The 20,682-nt window shown below is 47.5% G+C and overlaps 1 protein-coding gene and 1 long non-coding RNA gene across 5 annotated transcripts in view; one reads left to right on the top strand and one right to left on the bottom strand.

The window, feature by feature from the left end:
* The window catches only part of LOC116848767 (homeobox protein invected-like), a 97,307-nt gene extending 88,695 nt beyond the window's left edge, over window positions 1-8,612 (bottom strand). For 2 of the 4 annotated variants that reach the window (XM_032825215.1, XM_032825244.1), the window contains exon 1: window positions 6,141-8,611. In XM_032825215.1, coding sequence (XP_032681106.1) covers window positions 6,141-7,557 — 1,417 coding nt within the window. In that variant the 5' untranslated portion in view covers window positions 7,558-8,611. Of the gene's footprint in view, window positions 1-6,140 lie in introns of all 4 variants that reach the window. The other 2 variants (XM_032825232.1, XM_032825224.1) reach the window with 2 other exon arrangements.
* The window catches only part of LOC116848785, a 113,925-nt gene extending 95,069 nt beyond the window's left edge, over window positions 1-18,856 (top strand). The window contains exon 5 of the long non-coding RNA XR_004379018.1: window positions 18,708-18,856. This is a non-coding gene — a long non-coding RNA (uncharacterized LOC116848785). The remainder of the gene's footprint in view (window positions 1-18,707) is intronic.
* The last annotated feature ends 1,826 nt before the right edge of the window (window positions 18,857-20,682 follow it).

The raw sequence follows: 20,682 nt of genomic DNA, 5'->3' as shown, positions 1-20,682 counted from the left end.
AGAGAGAGAGAGAGAGAGAGAGAGAGAGGGAGAGAGAGAGAGAGAGAGAGAGAGCGACGACGTGATTGTTTCCTATCATCCGCTTCCAGCCGGAATCTCATTTTCTATGCTTTTGTGTACGCCAAGAGAGGAGCTTCTTCGATCAGCGCGCGTGATGGACCACGGACAAGAGTAATAATTACCCGGAGTCATTAATAGGTCGTTAGGCGGGATTTCGACGTCGGGATGACGAAACGACGTCGCGCGGGCGAACGAAACACCCGTTCCCGAGATCTCGCTTCTTCGCCGCCGCCGCTATCTGACGAAACGGAAGCTGGCACGTGGCTCGTTGCGTGATTAACGTACGATTATCTCGCTGTGAACGTCTTTCTCTGTAATTGACGGGGCCACGGATCGCGCTCGAATTAACGCGCGGATTTTCGAGCGGTATCGATAATTCGTTGGACGCGCGAGCGCCAATGAGGAGATGCGAGAAGGTGACATCACATTTGTCGCAGGCGACGAGGACGGGCGAGAGGAAATGCAACGAGGCGCGCGATCGCCGGTCGTACCATCCGAGACGACGCAGCACGATCTCGGGGAACGAACGGAAGCCGTTCATAGGTTTTGTAATCGCCCGCGGGGCCACCGTGTACGCCGGGTCCGGCTGGTGCGTGGCTCTAGCTCGGGTTTGTTATCGTGTTCAGTCGCGGAGAACGAGAGGCACCTTCGATTTAACCTTAATAAGATCGATGGATCCCTCGAGACCGCCCGATACGGAGCCGAACGCTCGTCGGCTATACAATACACGTATGCCAATTGTATGTACGCACGTGTATCGGTTCTCTGGCTCGCGATCGATCGGCGATGGGGATAAAAGAGAGAGAGAGAGAGAAAGAGAGACGGTGGGAAAGAGAGCGAGAGACTGAAGGGAAGAAACGGGAATCAACGGGAATCGACCCCGCGAATTAATACCTCTATTTAGCCGCGAACGTTTCGTTGAGGCTTGGTGCATCGTCGCTTTTCGCCCAGCCGATCGCTCGCTATGATTACCCCTGTTGATTATCTGAATGTTTGTATTTATTCGTTTATTTAGAGTTTATTTAAACATATAATCGAGTTAATAGGAATTATGCAACGTCTCGCTGACCTCTTACTCGCTGATCTCCTGACAACGACGATCCCGCTTTCTCAGTGAGTAAGACTAACAAGTAAGACCTGTATTAGCGGTTGTCACTTGGGGCTTGTCTCGTGCGAGATACTCAGATTTTTATTCAGACAGATCCAAGTCTTTCAGTGGAATTGTACGTGACATTTGTGTATCTGTGATCACGATTCAATTGAACAACTCTCACTCAACTCTGAATTGAATTCTGAATATTTCACTTGGGACGAGGCTCAAGTGATAACTATTAATAATAATAGTTAGTATAATAAATAATTAATGCGGGCCTAAGTGAATCAATAAAAGTATTATTGATTAATTCAATAAAAAGGTTATTTCATCGCTAATCAACAAATATAATATACAAATGTAAATTATATCTTATGTAAAATTTCTATCTCTCTCTCTCTCTTTCTAACTTTCCGTGTTTGTAACGAAGGAATTAACTGCTTTTATGCGTCTCGCGTGCAAATAGCACTGTCTATGCTCTCGCAAAATGCATCAACGATAGGAAGGTACGTTTACTATTAACTGACTTCTTCAGCGAGCTTTTACTGTGATTGCGGTGATATACTTCTGACTAAGTACAACATTCCAGTGGAGAATACACTGATTGTACTTTAGAGAACGCGGTATTCCCGCGACGGTTTCGCTGACAGTGCAGCGTCGCGACCGGGACTCTTGGCAGGCTCTTCCACGACGCGATTATTCGACGCGAGACGCGCCGTTTTCGCGCGAGCGATCCGGCCGTTTCGAAATGTCGTTTCGAGTTTCCGCACGACACAGCGAAATGTATCGGCACGCGAGCACGCCCGTTAATTACGTCCGCGCGACCGTCGCATTCCTGTGTCGTCGTGTGTGCCGTCGCGGATCCGCTCGTCGATTCGCGCACTCTCGTCGACGGTACGTAACGAGTTTAGCGGCGCGTCGACGAAACGCGCGAGCCCGTCCGCCTGCCCGGCGATGTGAAACGTGCCGATGAATGCAGATTTTTCAAATTCTCACCCGCGCAAATACGCTGCCGCTCGCGTGTTACCTCTTTACCGACGAGTGCTGCCCTACGATGTACGCGTGTGTCCGTGTGTGGCACCGATTCGCGTCTCGTTAACGGGAAATCGCCCGTGCGCGTCGCATAGGTCCCGAGGAAACTAATTAGCCATAACTTTCCGTAAATGGATTTTAGCGCGCGATACTGCACCGGCTTTATTGCACCGCTCTTCTCCTCTCTCTCTCTCTCTCTTGCTCTCACATTGTTGCAGCTGTGAACATTATCCGCGAATTTATTTCAGCGTTCTATTAACCTACGACAGCCCATTGTTGGGCTTGTTTAAAACTGCGCAACTTATATAATTCGTCCTTTCTTTTCTTTTATGCATATCTAGAATCTAGCAGTCATCTTAATATCATATTTTGTTTCGTACTGATATTTTTTTAAAAATTTACATTTTCCTAAAAATTCGTTGCACTTTTTCATGAAGGCAATTGTTTATTCTGTTTAAACAAAAGAATTTGGAGTTAAGCAAGTATGTCTTCAGTATCCGAATAAGTATTCTCTATTTTTTAGATAAATTTTCTCGTAGTATATAATATTTTAGTGAAGTATAGATCAATTTTGGAGGAAAGATTTCTCCAGATATAGCTTGATTCGAATGTAAAATGAACCAGAGGGAAGAATATTGGGGAAACTTTGGCTTTTTCACACTTAGAGTCTCGCGTGTTTGAAACATTGTACTGCCAATTAGAACCTACAATTATTTGGGGTATTCAATGCGATCCTAGGAAACTTTCTACTTGAGTCACTTCTTTTTCTTAATATCGTATCGCCATTCGTGCCATTGAGGAGACAGGCGATGAGCGTGGACGCGTCGCCCTGATCGATCGATCAACGATCGTGGCGCACTTTCCCATGTTATGTTTCCCATTATGCGCCGCGATTTTCTTTCCGAGACGGTGACAGCTCGCGCGACGAACGGCCGACGCCAAGCGTGGCTTTTTCGCGCCGAGCGTTCTTGACAGTTGATAAGCCGTTGATAGCGTCTACTCGCGAAATAACGCTCTCGTAATCAATTACGTTATTCCGTAGGTCGCCGGGGAAACGACGCAAGAAGGCGGGGCTGGGGAAGTCGAGTTGAAATCTTATCAGAGAGCGCCGCGCGAGACGTGATCGATCGCATATACAATTTTCTCCTCCTTTTTCCGACTCGTGTCAAACTGAGAGCATGCGTGAGAAAACTCACGCTCAAATATCTAACTGCCGACCTCTCGGACGTGCACTTTAGACGCGCGTTTGCAGGGAGGGAAAGATATTCGTGTGCACGGTCGCCGATAAGTAGTCAATAATAGGAGAGGAACTCGGCTTCAACTCCATCCAATTACCGCGAGTGTGAAAGTCTCGTAAAGCGCGCGTGTGTCCGGCAAGTACGTTACTGATTAGATTCGTTCGTCCCGCTCTCCCTCGTCGACGTCACATATCGTCGCGCTCCTTCTCGTAACACTCTAGAAATTGCCAGCCGTGTCGCGCGACGGTATCGCGCTTATTTGCGGATATTAACGCGCGCGCGCGACCGGCAACGCGCGAAAAGAATACCGGCGCGGAATACGCTTACCATGATATCAATGGACTCTCGCCACGCGGGACTACAGCGCGTTCAATTACGGTAATTAGATTTTATAGTCGTCGTTTTAACTGCTTGGCCGCGCCGCGCTTATCTGCCCCGTCGCGAAATTACGCCTTGTAAAGACATAATAGGACTAGGTGATCCAATAACATCTCTCCCGCCGTAATATTTATCTATTCGTCACGGTGTTTGCCGTAATGATCGGCGCGCCGGCGTCGCGGCCGATGTTATTACGATTACAAGGTTCACGCGATGAGGGGAGACGGCGCTCTCTCGCGTCGGGAAAGCCGTTATTACTCGGAGCGCATTAATTACGGCACGCGGAGATGTGTATTAAAAAAGTACATACATATTGTCGTAAAAACTCTCTAATGACACGCATTAATATTAGATATCGTGAATACACGTTGAACGATGGCCGCACTAACCGTCGCGAGCGTTACAATCTCGGGCGTATTTTAATTCTTTTCGTGCGCGATCGCGGTCTTAATCTCGTTTGTGCAACAATTTGTGGCGAATAAATCGTCGCGGTACAATGTAAAACGCGGAGTCTGTGAAGCGTGCGGGAGAGAAAGAAAGGCAGAGAGAAGACAAATGCATTTCGATTTGTATAGATTTATTCGTCGAATTCTCCTGCATGTGTGTGTGTCTTTTTTCCTTCCTTTTGTCTTCTCTTCGCTTTTTGCGCAACGCGACGCGCGAGGCATTGAATCCGCCTAGAAAATTGTTGCTCGAGTACTCGGGTGAGAAATGGCCGTGCTTGATTTATGAGGCAGAGAGCGGCTATTTCTCCGACTGCTTAACTATTGTTTCCTGACAATAAGCGTATATCAGATATGAACGACACGAAGAAACGTTTTCTATCATTCATCAAGCTGGCACTCGTGCGGGAAGTGAAGTAATTACACGTTTTCCTGTGTCACTTGAAAGGACCGTCTTATCCGTGCAAAGTTGCAAAAAACGCCGGCAATCGCACACTTGTTTCGGCGCGAAGTGCGCATGATAATTGACCATCCAATAACGAAGCGAGTCGTTCGATATATCGCGCGAGCCGTTGATTGGAAAAATAGATCCCTCGCGCGGAACGATTCCTGCTCGCGTCCGTGCATCCTCTCAAATCGACCTCTGCCGGGACGAGAAAGAAAGAGAGGAAGACTCTACTACGCTCGACAAATACTCTCTAATGAAATTGTGCAATCGATAATCTGGAATCATTAGTTTCGTTTCGCAAGAGTGTCCAAAGTGTTGCGTATTTGCGTGAAATACACGCGCGCAGTATGAGAGAAATCGTTTCGCTACGAATCGCGGGATTATTCTCCCGCGCCTCCCAGAGAGCGCAGCACAATTATACAATATATATTTGCACAGTTGCGGTCGCGCATTCGCCTATGAAAACGCGCAAGTGTTGCGGCGAGCGTTAACGCGTGTTTCACTAATTAATTATTATCTAAAAAACGTGGCAACCAATTCCCCCTTCCCCCACCGCCCCTCCGATTCCACGAACGGGCGTGTATTACACACACACACACACGTGCGCACACACATCAATCGTGACAGTAGTAAATTGCGGCCGTTTAACAAACGTTACCTCGCACAATGGCGAGAAACATTTTCTCCCGGAGCTGCGCGAATATTTTCTTCTTCGACTGAGAAATTTATATACATTCGGTATTTAAAAGCCATTATGTACGCGCCTAATGAGAAGTTCTATCGGCGGTTATTGAGCAATCGCGCTCACACCGACAATGAATACGTAGAGAAAGAGAGAGAGAGAGAGAGAGGGGAGAGAAAAGTTTCGTTTTCCCACTCAACGTCGTTGAACGTTCCACGGCATTCGGCCGAATTAATTGATTAATTGCCGAATTAATTGGCCGAATTAATTACGACTAAATACCGCATTTCGCCAGATCGCGTTCCAGGCTCATACGTTCGGCTCAATCTTCGCGTTACGTGAACGGCGCACGTCGCAACGCGGGAATGAGTTTTGATTAATCGCGTTATTATGCGGGCTCTTCCGGCGCATTATATTTTCGCATTAATATATTCCCGTGTAGAGGAAAGGGAGAAAAAAGAACGCACGAGTGTTCGCATTCTCACGAGGCTGTGTAATGCGGTTTTCAGCGACGACGTAAATCATCGCATTGCCTGTGATGAATCGCGGTCGTTCGTCGCGACGGGCGTCTCGCGCGGCTGATCGAACCGACCAGTTTTATCGATCACGTCCGAGTCCATGATAAACCGTCCGACTCTTTAAGCAAACACATGGTGCCGTTAATTATCGTCACATGACGAGCGTAGGGTAATTCTGGGACGAAAACCAGTCAGTCGGCCGATTGGATTCGGCGGGCTATCGCTCAAGTAGAGAGACAACTACTCACCCGAGGAAGGCCTGTCCGAGTATCTGGTGCAGTAGACCCACGCTGGCCACAGCATCTTCCCAGGGTCGGTGCTGGTAGTCGTTCCGGTAGAGTTGGGTACCGGGTTTCCGGGTGAGACGCCCGTGGGAGACGCGTTGGTCGTCGCGGTTGTCGTTGTCGTCTCCGTGCCGTTTCTCTCGGAAGTATCGGAGGACGATTCCAAGAAGTCCTTGGTCAGATCAATCGGCCGCGAGACCACTTTTTTGGGTCGAGATTTCTTCAAGGAGATAGGATCCGTGATCCTCCGGCCGAAATCCGCCTTGAGAATATTGTCTATACTGAACTTGAGACCCGCCTGATGCTGCAGATTGTTGTTGTTGTTGTTGTGGTTGTTGTGATGGTGATGATGGTGATGGTGGTTGCCGTTGTTGCCGATGCTGTTCTGCAGGCCGTTCGCGGCGACGACGGCCAAGGTGCGTCCGTTCTCCTCCCTGGTGGTGCCTCCGGGTGAGGCCGGGCTGCCGGGATCTCGCTGCAGGAGCTTGCTGACCGACAGCCGATGCTGGTGCACCGAATTGGCCGGCACATGCTGCACCTGCGAGCCCTGATGCAGATGCGTGGTGTGGGCGTTCGCATGGTGCAGGTGTTGGCTGTGGTGCGGCATCAGCGAGGTGGCCTCCCGTGGGTCCCTGCAGGCGGCAGGATGGAGAACGGGCGTCGTTGCCTGGAGCCCGGTGACTGTCATGGCCGACGGCGGCGACAACGAAAGTCTCGTAACTAGAGGCACGCTTATGGGTGTGCGGTGCAACCTCTCGACGGTCGGGTAAACGATCTCATGGCTTAGGCCGTGCTGCACGCGCGCCGGGTAGTCGGAAATCTCGGCTTCCCTGGAGGAGTATCGAGAGAGGAGGTGTTGCTGATGACTGGATTGGTACCTGGGTACGATAGCCTCTTGAGTGGCTTCCGGCCGACCTGGAGACGAGGCAGTGGCCGATGAGGAAGCCGGGGATCTGACGGAAGATGCCGTAGGAGACGACGGTGGTTGGCTGTAGCCGGGTGGACTCGGTGCCGCTATGTGATTGCCGGGTGTACGTTGGTAATAGAGGTCGTTGCAGCTAGTGGAGCTGGACGGCGACGGTGTCGCCGATGTTCTCGTGTTTTCCTCATCGCGAAACTCACCCCGGCTGCTCGCGGACTCCTGATCGTATCTGACGGAGCCGCGTACCCCGACCACGCTGCTCGGCGTCGGCTCGCTACCGACGCTCAACACCTCGCTCGTGTCGCTCTCGCAATCGCTGTCGGCGTTGCACTCTGTCCCTACTCGCGTTTCGTCGCGTTTCTCCGCGTCCTCCCGTTCCAGTCGCAACGCCAGGTGGTTTGATCTGGCCTCCGGCAAGTCAGAGTCTAGACTCACCGGCTCCGGAGGTGTGCTCGACATTTTCTCCAGAGGTAGCACCCGCCGCGTGCAGATCAATTCAGCTGTCCCGACGCGATCACAACGATATTTTCGCGGACCGCGAAAATCTCATGATGCCCTCTTCCGCTCAGTACACCTGTCCGAATCGACTACCAATTTCCCCCCAGAGTTCTCACATCGTCTGGCACGACCTACCCTGAAACGCTCCGTGTAGCACTGATCGACGTCATCCTCGGCTCTGTGTCCTTGTCACGAGCTACTCGAGACGCTCTTTCACGACTTCTTCTTGATGGACATGATCGATCAGGCCGGTCGTAACACGACGATTTAGTGTAAACCTTTTACTTGATATTTTCTCGCAATTTCACACTTTCGATGATTACTTGGACGTTTTGGGGTCTAGCTAAGCTGCGTTCCTACCCTGCTGCATTCCGACGGACAGTTTCGCGGACTGTTCGCGAGCGACATTGACACTCCGTTCCATTCCCATGGTCACTCCGTTCTTTCTTGTAGACTTTTCGGTGATATTACACCACAAACTATCTCAAACGGACCCTACACTCATTGAACGAGCGAATCCTTAGTCTCAATCCGCGAGTCCCTGTTGGGAGTGTCTTGCCATTGTCCGACGTGATGTATCCTTCTGTGGTTCTCGCTGTACTATCCCTAACAGGCACTCTCACATGTTTCCTGATCCTTAATCGGTCGGAGGTTTCCTAGGAGAGCCATGCAGCGATGTCACTGATGTCCTGAACGCGGCAACAGTCGCGTACAGGTCCTCCTTGGACGGGTTGCTTGTAGTGTCCAATGTTCAGCAGTCGGAGGTATCCGCGGCGAGAATAAGAAGGCCGTCCTTCCGGCTCGTGACACGTACCGGCGTGTGGAACGTGGAAATACCTTTCGGTCGCGGATCTGCTGGTGGAGACGCGGGTCTTTCTCGACGGAGCCGTAGTGTGCGACGCCGTGAAACCAGACAGGGCTGGTTGTCCAGTTGGTTGCCGCGGAACGTCTGCGGCGAGGAAGCGGCGGGAGGGCTCGCGATGGGCGTTTCTGGGTGTATACCCGTACACGTGCACGCCTCCACGTTGACCCCGTAGAGACCTGGACGTGGTCGTGGGGTGAGTTAGCTCGACATCTGGTGTTGGACGCGCGAACTCGCCATTCCGGAACGCCCTGGCTTACCCCACTACCTGGTGCCGGTGTCTCGCTGGTTCACCTCATAGGTGCTTGTCATGTCCCACTTCTTCTGCCTCCACTCTTCTGCCTCACCCTACCAATTCCGCGCGCGACGGCTATAGCCTTCTCCGTTGCTCGCTCGGAGAGATGGTCTCCCCCTGCCTCCTCCCTTCTGCCGTCCCCTGTTCGCTCTACCAGCCCTCCTTCCGCCCCCTACAACACAGCGAGGTTGTTGGATATAGAGTCTACCGAAGTGGCTGCTGCAGTCGCGTCTCCCTCTCTTCCGCGCGGACTTTATTCCGTCTCTCAGCGTGTACTCCGTGTTTCTTCCGCGCGCGAGTCCTGTCTCTGCCCATAGGTGATCCAGCTCCGCGGCCTATGCCGCCGCTACCTCCGTCCTGCTCAGTCGATCGTTTTATTGCCGGTGTCTGTCCCTCTCGCTTTTATCCCCACCAACAACACCCACCGTCGTCTTCGTCGTCGTCATCGTTGCCGCTTGTTTCGTGCTCTCTTTCTCTTTCTCCTTCGTAGTCGCTCCTCTCCTTGTGTTCTTCATTCCGTCTGCCTCGCCTTCGTTCTACACGTCCCCTCCGACCGCACCGTACGCTCATACGCGATCCAACTCTCTTAGCTGCTAGTACACTTAACTGGAATAGCCTCTTTGCATCTATCTTCTTCGGTTAGGTGAGCCGAAGATGCATGTCCAACACACGCCGGACTATGCGGGTCGCTACGTCTTGATTGGTCCCTCTCACCTTCTTTGTACTTTTTTGGTATCCAGGGGTTACTTCGCACGAATTTCCCAATTTTTGCGAGACCTGCTCGCTGATCCGGCACGAGGGATGCGCACGAGTTGGCACAGTTGGCTCTTCGCGACGTCGGTGTGGAGTAGTAGTATTGATTTACGTGCTGGAAGTTGCGCGCGATCGCAGGCTCGGGAATTTGGATGTGTCTATAATGAGGCTCTCTTTACCTCATAATTATGGGGGGAAGGAACTAAATGAGAGCAGTCTGAGGGGGAAGCTCGCGTGACATGAAAATGCAAAGCGGATGAAGACCGCGAATCATCATCGGCGCTGATGGAATTAATCGTCTATCGATTCGCCGCGATACCTGCGCTCCTCCGCCGAGGTTGGCGTGCGCACGGCTCGTGAATCATGTATTCATTTTTCGCCCGACCAGCGCGAGGAGCTCGCGTCAACGTGATTCCGGGGCGATCGTTGAAGCTCATTATTAGGTCGATCTTCGTACTTCGTTGGAGAACGAAGACGAAGTATCGGCAATAAAGAGGCCATCAGTTGATATTGGGTCATCCTAGACGTAACACGGATCCTCAATCAATTAGTAATTACGTGAGCCACTAGGATAGACATAAGAAAGTGACAGGAAGATACCACAAAGTACATACAAGGAAAAATACGATTAGTATCGGCAAAGATGATTTCTCTTCGTTTAAATGTGCATGAAAGAAGCTGAGAAGAAAGTATTTGTGACTACAATCACGTACAGGGAAAGAATTGTAATCAGAACCATTTTTTGTAGTAAGTCATACTACAACGTTAATGATAATAATTTTACAATGCAAAAAATTTCGTATTAAATTCAACATATTTTCCATGTTTCACTTGATCTACTGAAATTTTTGTGTTAATTTAACACGAAGTAAATATATAAACGAATAATGCAACTCATCATAATGCATATTGTTAGCAGCACTTTGTTGTTAGAATAACAAGGTATAGTTAGCGTCAAACTAACTGTAAGTGACATCCACCTTTCTTTTCTGTCAGCTGTCAGCACATTATTGATTTTGCGTACGCCTTACGTCGATAGTTCCGTCTCCCGTTTCTTTCTTTTTGTGTGACTTGAGTCAATATACGCGGTAGGATGTACTGAAGGGGTTCAACATATCCGCGTGAATTGTATTATTCCGATGAGAAGCAGTTGTCGGCCACGGACGCGCGCTTCGAAAACGCGTTCGCCTCTTTCCCGCCGTCATCTTTTTCGTTCTCCCAGGCGATTTCGATTCTGCGGCTTCGCTGCTTGCGGTTTTAATGTGCGTGCGCGCTTTTTTTTTTAATTGACATTTTAAATAGAAATTCACCGCGAGACGTACATACGCACACGCCACATGTGCATACACACACACACACACACCCTCGGCGGCCATCAAAGCTCGGCCACCGTAATGACGCATTGTCAGCGGCGTGTTAACACCTCGTAAACTTGAACGCGAATCCGACACTCGGCTAGAACGGCGAATGCGAAGCCGAGCCGTGCCTTCGCGAAGTTTGCAAATTCTTCCCCGTCCAATTATTCACTCATGTTACATTACACCGTTCGTGTTAGTTACTACAATGAAATTGCAGTTATTCTCGTCACGGAATGAGATACGTTCGTTCGCGCGCTGCCTCGCGCGCTGCCTTTCCTCATCTGCGCTCAAAATAGACCCTTCGGCTCGCGATATACGCGAATCAGTCTCGGCAAAGTATAACTCGCGTGTACCCGAAAACTGAAATTCGCACAGTCGTCCGGGCGCCTTTCGTCGTCGGCTGTTCTTCCTTTCGTTCTTCCCGACTGGGAATTTGTCCCATGCTCCTGATCAGGTTGATCTTAATCAGTTATCTGGTCGCGTATTACGGAGAGGAAGAGAGTACTTTATAAGAATCCAAGAACAAGTTTATAATAACATCTCTGGTCTCTCTAAAGTGACGTGTCGGGCCTTAATGATAAAGTCCTAATTATTAATAATCCTTGTTATTAATAAGACCCCGATTACCACGCTGAGTCACATGACTTAATAGGACTCGATAATATCACCTTGTCCAAACCGGGCAACTGATTGGGATCAACCCGATCGGGGTATATATTATGGAACTCTGCGGAATCGATTCCGATCGGAATAATTTCGTTTTCTCTGGAAAAGTCAATGAAAATCCGAGGAGTGACGGAATAATTCCGATCGGAATCCCCATTCCGAGGAGTTCCATAATACGTGCCCAGGACCATGGGATGAATCTTCAGTCTGGTCTTCGTGGCTTCACTTCGTCCTTCGCGTCGTCGGTTTCTTTTTCCTTCCTTCGGGAAATCATGAACTCGTTTGAGAAACGTATCGTCGTTTCCGACGAAATCGACGAAGAGGGATGGGCCGTGGCAAAAGAAAAATACGAAGGGTACTTTCAGCGGAAGGGGGCGTGAAAAAAGGACGCGGCGGCGGTGTAATAGGCGCGATCGCGCGGGATTAAGATTCTCTCTCACTCTCGCGCACTCTCTCCTCTCTCTCTCGACTATCGCGATATCCTTCGTCGCTTGCAGCATGTACTCTTCCCCAGCCTCGAACTCGTTACAGCCGGTCGGCTTCGTAAATTTCGTTAACGCCGGCTACCCCGCATTCTCCGGCCTTAACGAGCGTCCACGCGCTCGTTAGTATCCCTAAGGCCTCCGCTTAGGTACACCCTGTAAGTTAGCCGGGACTTGCTGCGCTCGCTAATTCGTAAGCGGCTACTCTCATTCGTCGGGAGGATGCAGCTCGCTCTCGTGGAACGAGGTGATGCATCCTTCCCCAGGAGCGCATTCACTGAGCGTCTCGTCGACGTGCGCGAATACGTGCTGGTGTTTTCGCGAAAAATTCTTCAATTCTTGCTAAATATACACGTGTGTGCGCGCGTGACTCGTTCTATAGTTTCATTTTATCAATCTTCCTCTTCTTCTCTTTCTTTTAATTTGATCTAGTATCTCCATTTTTATTTCGTTAATGCTGGAATAGTAATCGCACCGAAAGGAAAAATATTTAAGAAGTAAAAGAAGTAGGTGGGCCAGTAATATATATTTACTTACATTGATATAAAATATATTTCAAATAAGAAAATATGCATTTTCTTGAAATCTCAATTTATCATGAAAGCAATTGTTTACTCTACTTAAAAATTTAGAGTTACGTAAATATATTATTAATTCATTCACAGGATAAATGTTTTCATTTCGTAGATATTTCTTCTTTCACACAACGCAACACACAATATGAGTACGGCTGGAATTATGAAATTAATGTTTCTTCACGATGGTGTTCTTACAATATTCTAAAGCGAGCCTGTTACGCGTAACATAATTAAGCGTCGCGTAACACGCGCATCCTTCATATAGGAGTGGATCAATTTGCATAATTTACACCTTCACACCCAGGTTGACTAATTTCGTCGATTTTTATCTCGGTTCTAGAAAACAAAATCATTTTTTAATTCCCTCCTCGTACGTGCATACGGATCTGCAATACTTAACGTCACGATAATTTGCGCCGTGCGTGAAGTCGGTGATGCATACGAAGGCTGGGAAACGTTTCTCGGCGTCAATTACGGCGCGTCCGTTTAAGATCCGCGTGCTCTTCACGACCGCATATTCAGAGCAGACATTTCTCAGTTCGCGGGACGGTGTTATTATCCTGCCTTCTTGGATTTTTCGGGAAAAAAGATCGCTCGGACTTTGAAGCGTACGTTCGCGTCGTCGAAGGAACGATGCCCCGACGAGGCCGCAGCCCCGCTCAAGCTGGAGGCTGCGTCCCTGTTACCGCGCGTACATATCGATTTCTCGAGTATCGAGCTACCCGGCACAGCATTAGCATGGCAAAGAGGACGCCAATTTGGGCCTGATAAGCGGCCTGCTACGAGAAGCCAAGATAGGACACTGTTCTATCGATTGTTGCGAGCCGCTCTCTTTCCCGCCCTCTCTATTACAGCTATTCGATATACCCGCGCGCCGCGTTTTCCCACTTAATGTATTATTTTTCGGTCTGAAGCGGCGGGGAGGGAGAATGGGGCGAGAGGGGGGAGGGCAGAGAACAAGCGCGCGCGTTATCCTCGACACGACGGGATCGAATTCGCAAAAATGACGAGGTAACGAGGGAGATGGAGAAAAGGCACGAGAGAAAGAGAGAAAGAAGCACGAAGGGAGATTCGCTGCTTATGCAATTAATCGAGGAGCGTAGCCCGCTGATGTATAGATAGAATTCTCCCTTAATTAGTTTCCCTTCGCACATAAATTACGGAAGAATTAAATCTTACAAATCATTAATCCGACTCGCCTCCTTTCCGCCAGCCTCCCTTGCCCTCCCCCTCCGCCGTCCACCTCCTCTAAACCGAACGGGGGGAGAATGCGGGCATAATGTGTAATTAAATTATTATTAATTAGACATTTAGATAGAGCCGCGCGCGCGAGAGACGGACAAATTGCCCCGGTGGTCTGATAAGGGCCAGATACTTCGGGGCGAGGAATCGCGGCGGCGCATCGTAATAACGAAACATCATTTGCCCGCGCGGCTCGCGCTCGCGTCGCAAGACACACTTCGTGTACCAAGATAAATTGCGGCGGGGTCCACAATGGAGCCCTTATCAGATTCGTCTGTGGATGCGGCGCCGTTCGTTGCCTCGCTCACGAGCTCGTTGGCGTTATTAGGAAACTTCTCCGCTCGCAACGGGAGAATCGTCCGCACGGCGAATTCGTCGTTCGCAGTTTTAAATAAGGCGATGATGGCGGCGGCAACGGCGGCGGCGGTGTTGCGGCAAATTGCCCTGGATCGCGGGGGCAATAATGCGGCGCGCCGCGGGCGCTAAATTTCGTGGGATCACGCGAGAAGACCGGGCGTTATACCTCGCGCAGGAAATCACCGAGGTGCATCTATCAGACTTATCTGACGGCGCGGAGTTGGGGCACCTACCCGGCCGCGGCACCGCCGCCGAGGTACGAGGCCTGACAATCTTATTTATGGCTCGCAACGAGAAACAGACAGCCACGATCAGCGAAATGATTCGATTCGAGGCGATATCGTTTAATCGATCGCGCGCGCGGTCGTCTAGCTGAAACGTGTCGTTCTTTTTTTCCTTGTCGTCGTCGTCTTCTTCTTTTTCTTCTTCTTCAGATAAAACGATGATAGGATATTGCTCGCGGTTTGATAGCCGCCGGGATACTTTCGTTGGACGAGTTGGCGCGTTTGAATACGGGTCTCGAGCGATCGGACGGCTAAATAAGACGCCGGTGAATAAATCGTTTAAAACGTGCATCGCCGCCGTGAACAATAATCGAGGTCCAAGCGCGATATGGCTCGCGCGCGTCGAAGAACGAAAGGCAGAGGAAACGTGGGCAATTGTGAATCGAACCGAAGAGTCACATCGGAAGAGAGCGCGAAAGGTTCTTCATTTCTCATCTTTTTGAAGTAATCCCGTTTTTTCTTTTTAATAATTTTGTTCCCATCAAGTCTCATTTCGAATAAATTGTAGCAATTTCTTCCAAAGAATGTTTTCATACTTAACCCTCACATGCTTTGCGCACCTTAATCTGGCAACAGTAACTTTCTTTTAGCATGTGAGAGTTCTCATTTCACTGGTCTGCGGGTAGTGCAAAATAAAAGATCAGGTAGGGTCGAAAATGACTCCGGCGTGCCAGATTAGGGTTAAGAGGCGTGAGATAAGAGATGGATCACTTCGCGTTTCGCACGTCGTATCTTCGGGACGAAAACGAGCGTATGGCCGAGGAAGGCGAGAGGAAGCCGAGGAACACCACACCCCTCGACGTTCCCTCGCTGGAGCCGTTTCGCGTTTCGCGAGGACCCCGTGCTATCGCGTTTTCGCGTGGGGCAGAAGCGCGTCGATTTACTGCCGCACGGCCGTACATCAGAGGCGGTCTCTACGACGGAATCTCGCCGGAAGATAATCCGAGAAACCTCGGGGGTACCTCTACCTTCCCTCGCAACGTGGTGGCGCGCCCGGGGAACGAGATCCGCGACCGAGGAACGTAACTTCCGCGCGGGCTTCGCTATCTCGGCACTCCACACCTCTACTTTATTGGACGGTATACACACGACGGTCGAACACGGCACACGCGGGGCAGAGATGGGGGCAGGGGTATACACAGTGGCACGTTAAGTGAGCGGATACATGTACGTGACTCTCTCTTTGTCTTTCTCCTTCTCTCTCCGTCTCTTCCTCCCTTTCAGACACATACTCTCTCTCTCTCTCTCTCTCTCTCTCTCTCTCTCTCTCTCTCTCTCTCTCTCACACTTACGTGTGTGTGCTGTTCGGAATATATACGTGCGTGGCGGCTACGAGAGAGGGTGGTGGTGTATCGGCGCGGTCCGCATCCGGCGAACTCCGCCCCTGTGGGCCCCGTATCGCGCGATAACTCGATTACCCGCGATAACCGAGTATTTATTAGCCCGCGAGATTTCATTTTGATATCCGCCCTCTCCTCGTCTCAGTCCCCTTCGTCCAGTCTCGCGCTCCTATTTGTCTCTCTCTCTCTTCCTCTCTGACTTCTATTCTGTGCTCGCCTTCTTCTTATTCTCTACTGAGGAAGATTGATCTTCCTTCTGTGCACATTGACATTTTTTGTAAATTGCGTATGAGAACAGGGAGATAATTTTTAGATATTTTTCTAATCTCTCTTTCTTTTGCCTCAGTGCTGATTCCCATTTGTGTCGTGACGACCAACGCTTAAGGGTGAGTGCGAGACGCCGATTTTGACAATTGGTTTTATCACTGACCTCTTCAGTGATGAAATGATTTAAAATAATTGCACGATTTTCCCCAGAGCGGTTTTTCTTTAATAAGTATATTTATGTTTCTCTTTTTGTTGCTGTCCTCTTTGAAGAATTTTGAAAAATAGAATACAAAATATATCTGACTCTGGTAAATATATCTGTTTACTGGGTTAAAGAATTCAGTAATTTAAGTAAATCAAAAGAAATTTATTATTTTACCGCGAAACTTTTCCGGGCATACCACTTGAGGGGTTAAATAGAACCCGTGATGATACAAGTAGAAACGTCCGATTGAATTCCTTAGTCAAGCAAGACTTTGTTGCGCTCGATGGAAACAAATTATTCAACAACCATGTAATCATCATTATTACATATCTATGATCGTTTGAGCAGTATTCAGCGTATTTTTATCATAGAAAATAGCCGGCTTATCGTCGGAGAAGACATTCAATGTCGAGCCAAATTTTTGGAACGATCCAGGATACTTCTATCTACTTTTTTCTTTGATCTCTTTATTCATCTCTTCCTTGTGTCTCTCGTTTTCAACTTTGTTTACCATAGAATTATTTACGTTTTCACTTTTACCGCGTGTCATCAACAGGGCTTTCGACTCGCTGATCGCGAGAATTATTTCGTATTCGAAATTAAATCGGATTCTTTTAACAAGGACCCACAGGAGGGGAGAGAGGGGAGGGAGACGATCGGCCGAGATATACGTATGTATCGAATTACGAGCGGATTATCGTCGGCCGAGGATCAACGCGTTGCCGGGGCCGCACGATAATTATTTCTGCGTTAGCCATAATTATTGCCGGGATGGCAATTAATTCTTGCCGGAGCGGCAATTAATTTATTGCGGCTTGATTAATTACCGCATGGTAGGCGGGCGAGACAGTTCGCTGTTGCGGCTGATTGCCCTTTCGCTGCGCAATAAGGTCCAACCGGGGGCGACCGCCTCTTTTTCGGAAAAGAATCGGCATCTCAAGATTCGCTCGAGATCCTCGTCGAGCGGATCTGACAATTCGGAACGCGCGGAAATCGGCGTATTCGCACCGTGACGGATACGACGCGTCTTCTGCGTGCACCGAAATGGCTGGACTTTCTCGGATTAAATGTAGTGCGGGTCTTTATGTGACTTTGGCCCAAACGAGTGACTCAAATTCGCCCGTCGATTGGCACATTCATCATTATCCATATCGCGTCATCTGCCTCAAATAATTAAAGCGGAAGTTCTTCACGAATTCTCGTCTCTCCGTCCATCTCACAAGACAGCAAATTGAGAACCGCTCGTTGGTCGATTATCTCGTGTTTTTCTTTTTCCTCATTCTCGCGTTATCGTACGACAAATGACGGTCGCGCGCGTCTCTTTTTGCGGATGAGTATTTTCACTTGGAATTTTCATTTTTCATTGTGGGCTCCTGATCCCCGACGATTGACCAGCGGATCCCGACCGACGCAAGATGAATGCGCTATTTGGGAAACACGATTCGTCTCGTCTCGTCTCGTGAACGCTTTGTGCCACCGACAATCTCTCAAGAGATCGGCCAGGGAGATTTTCCCGTTTCCATCACGGCGGCTTCTAGATTTTCCTGTCGGAAAGCGCGTATCTTGGAAATAACGTGTGAGAGGTGGTGGATTCGTGAGTTCAATTTGAAAATAAAGAAAGGGAGAAAAAGGGAATTTTTAGAAATGCAATTAATTGAAGAACGTTAATTTTAGTTACATAAATTAAATAACGCGTTAAACTTGCGACATTCAGGGATTTTTGTTCATTAATATCATAGATCATTGATGTTATAAAAATAGGATGATGTTGAGAATAAAATTAGGATAGATACAGATATTAGAATCGTGTATTGTACGTGCGATAAATTGATGCTTGATTTCTTCACAAAATATATTACGTATGTATCGTATTGAATTGTGCAATTTAAAAAATTTGACAAATAATCAATCTGTAACAAGCTATAACTTTCGCCAAAATAATGATAATGAGATGATCTAAGAGGCATTTTGCAGCTTGAATTTTTTTGTTTCTAAACATATTACATTGAATACAAAGTTTATTTATTTTTTACAATGACAAATATAAATTGAGATCCGACAAATGTTATCCAACATTTCGGATGAAATTTGTCAAGTTACACCGCGTGAATAAAAAATTATATACAAGAATAATTTGTACTATTTAAAAATGCGGACTTTCCTTTTTAATTTGCATATCTGCAAGTTATAATGTGATTTTTTTTCATTGAATTATTTAATATTGAAGCAAACAGCGTCCTTGGGCTTTAATCGTTTGAACTACTTTGTTAGCATTATTTTTACCAAAGTTATAACTCATTAAATTTTAAGGTGTATAAGTTGTAACAACAGTACTATCACTTCGCTTATTTTCCGGATTTGTGCCGCATCTATCTTGTATTTAGTTCTGACGTTTCGTGAACATTTTAGTTCACTTTTTCAGGGAGCAGGACGATTTGAAGTACTTGATATAAGAAAATATTGCTGACTTGGCGTTGAGTCGTACTACGATCTCGGATCTTCAATAAGGATAAGGTGGCGGCTCGTAGCGGAACTTTATAGAACTTAACAGAGAGAAGCATGAGTCTTGGCTAAAAGATTTTGGAGGTCGGTCAAAAATGATTCGAATCTCTGCTAAAAGATTTCGGAGGCCGGTTAAAAAATATTTGAGTTTCGGCTAAAAGATTCCGAAAACCGGTTAAAAAAGGTTCGACTATCTATCTATGTATCTGTTTTCTGGCTTACAGGTAAATCCATACGTCACCTGTTGATAAAAAAAAGGTTTGACTCTGCTAGATGACTTTAGTCAGAGAGAAGCCTGAGAGCGGTCACCAGCTTCATTTTAGTAGAGTTAGGCGCATTTTCGAGACGCCATCTAACAAAGTGCGCCTTTACTACGTTCGTTAAGCGCATTTTCACGGTGGTAACGATAAAATGCACCTGGTTCGTGGCCGTTGTACTTCCGTACAATGTTAAGTAACAAGTACAAGTAAGTTAAAAAAGGACAGACGCCCAATCGCTTTATTCCTGTCTCATCAGTGATGAGCGGACCACGCGACGTACGCACGAAGCGAGCTAGCGGCGATATTATCGCAAAACTAGATCATCTCTCGTCAGTCTCGTTTTTCTCGCGCTGCGTTTTGCATAATTTTGCAAGGAAAAAAGATTTGGAAACTGGATAATATAAAACAATAAATAAATATACAAACTTAAAGCTTTCGCCGCTCATATTTTTTGCTTATTTCTCGGCAATTATAGAAGATATCGATGTGATTCAAAGAAAACAAAGTTTTCCACTTTATCCTGTTTTATGCAGTTTTATTCTATTTTATTCCTGTTGAATTCAGAGTTTACTAATAATAACGGTTCGTTAAATAAGCCGTGGAAGCGTATTTTTCGACGTCGCTGACAGCCTTTTTACTACCGATTTCATTTTTCGCGCATTTCTAGGCAACTACTAAAAATATCAAGGTGACTATCTGTCAAGGGCACTATCTGCCCCACAATTCATCTTATTGGAATTGGTATTTTATAATAATTGAATAATATCGGAAACTCGAAACATCTCGGTTCGAATCCCGGCTTATTAGTTTAGCGGAGACTCGAAACACCTCGGTTTGAATCTCGGCTTAAGGATGAGTGGACGACAAACTTGCTAAACGTCGATAACGTAGAGGCGATTAAAACGATTCAAAACGTAGAAAACGTTATCTTTATTTACCGATATACATTAGAATTCATAAATGCCTTTACACTTTCGGTATCTGAGAATTGAACTTTTTCGATCTGGCGCATCGTTTCTCAGTAAGCGTGAATCGTGACTGTTAGTTGTCGGTTCTTTCAATAACTAACAATCACAATCATCGTTATTCAGTTATTATCCATTTGCGGATATTATCGTACGATTGTTGATCAGGTATTATTATCACTACCATTTATTATTCGAATATTATTATTTTTTTACAATAATTATAATAATACCTAATCGACAATTGTATGATAGTAGTCGTGAGCGGATAATAAGGGAATAATAATAATCGAATAATCGGCAATGAATAACAACAACTGGGCAACGACGATAATAACAGCATAAAGACGAGGTAAAGAAATTGTCGTAACGGCACGCCAGAGTTGCTTTCCTATGCGTAATAGCAATAATTAAATAATAACCGAGTAAATTAAATAATAATCGAATAAAGAAATAATAATACTGGAATATTAAATGTTAGTGATAATAATATCTGCTCGACAATCGTGTGATAATATCCGCAGTGGATAATAACAGAATAACGATGATCGAATCGGTAATAACAATACCTGGGTAACGGCTCTAACAAAAACTTTACGCTCCATAAAGGTTAGGTAAACCGACCATCGTAACAGCTCCCTCGGGCTGCTGACTGAGCGGCGCTAGGAGG

The sequence above is a fragment of the Odontomachus brunneus genome, unplaced genomic scaffold (genome assembly GCF_010583005.1).
Source record: "Odontomachus brunneus isolate Ranch 3 - 2012 unplaced genomic scaffold, Obru_v1 Obru_scaffold_005, whole genome shotgun sequence".
NCBI lineage: Eukaryota > Metazoa > Arthropoda > Insecta > Hymenoptera > Formicidae > Odontomachus > Odontomachus brunneus.
The sequence above is the reverse complement of the archived record's forward strand: the minus strand, read 5'-3'. Positions and strand labels throughout refer to the sequence as shown.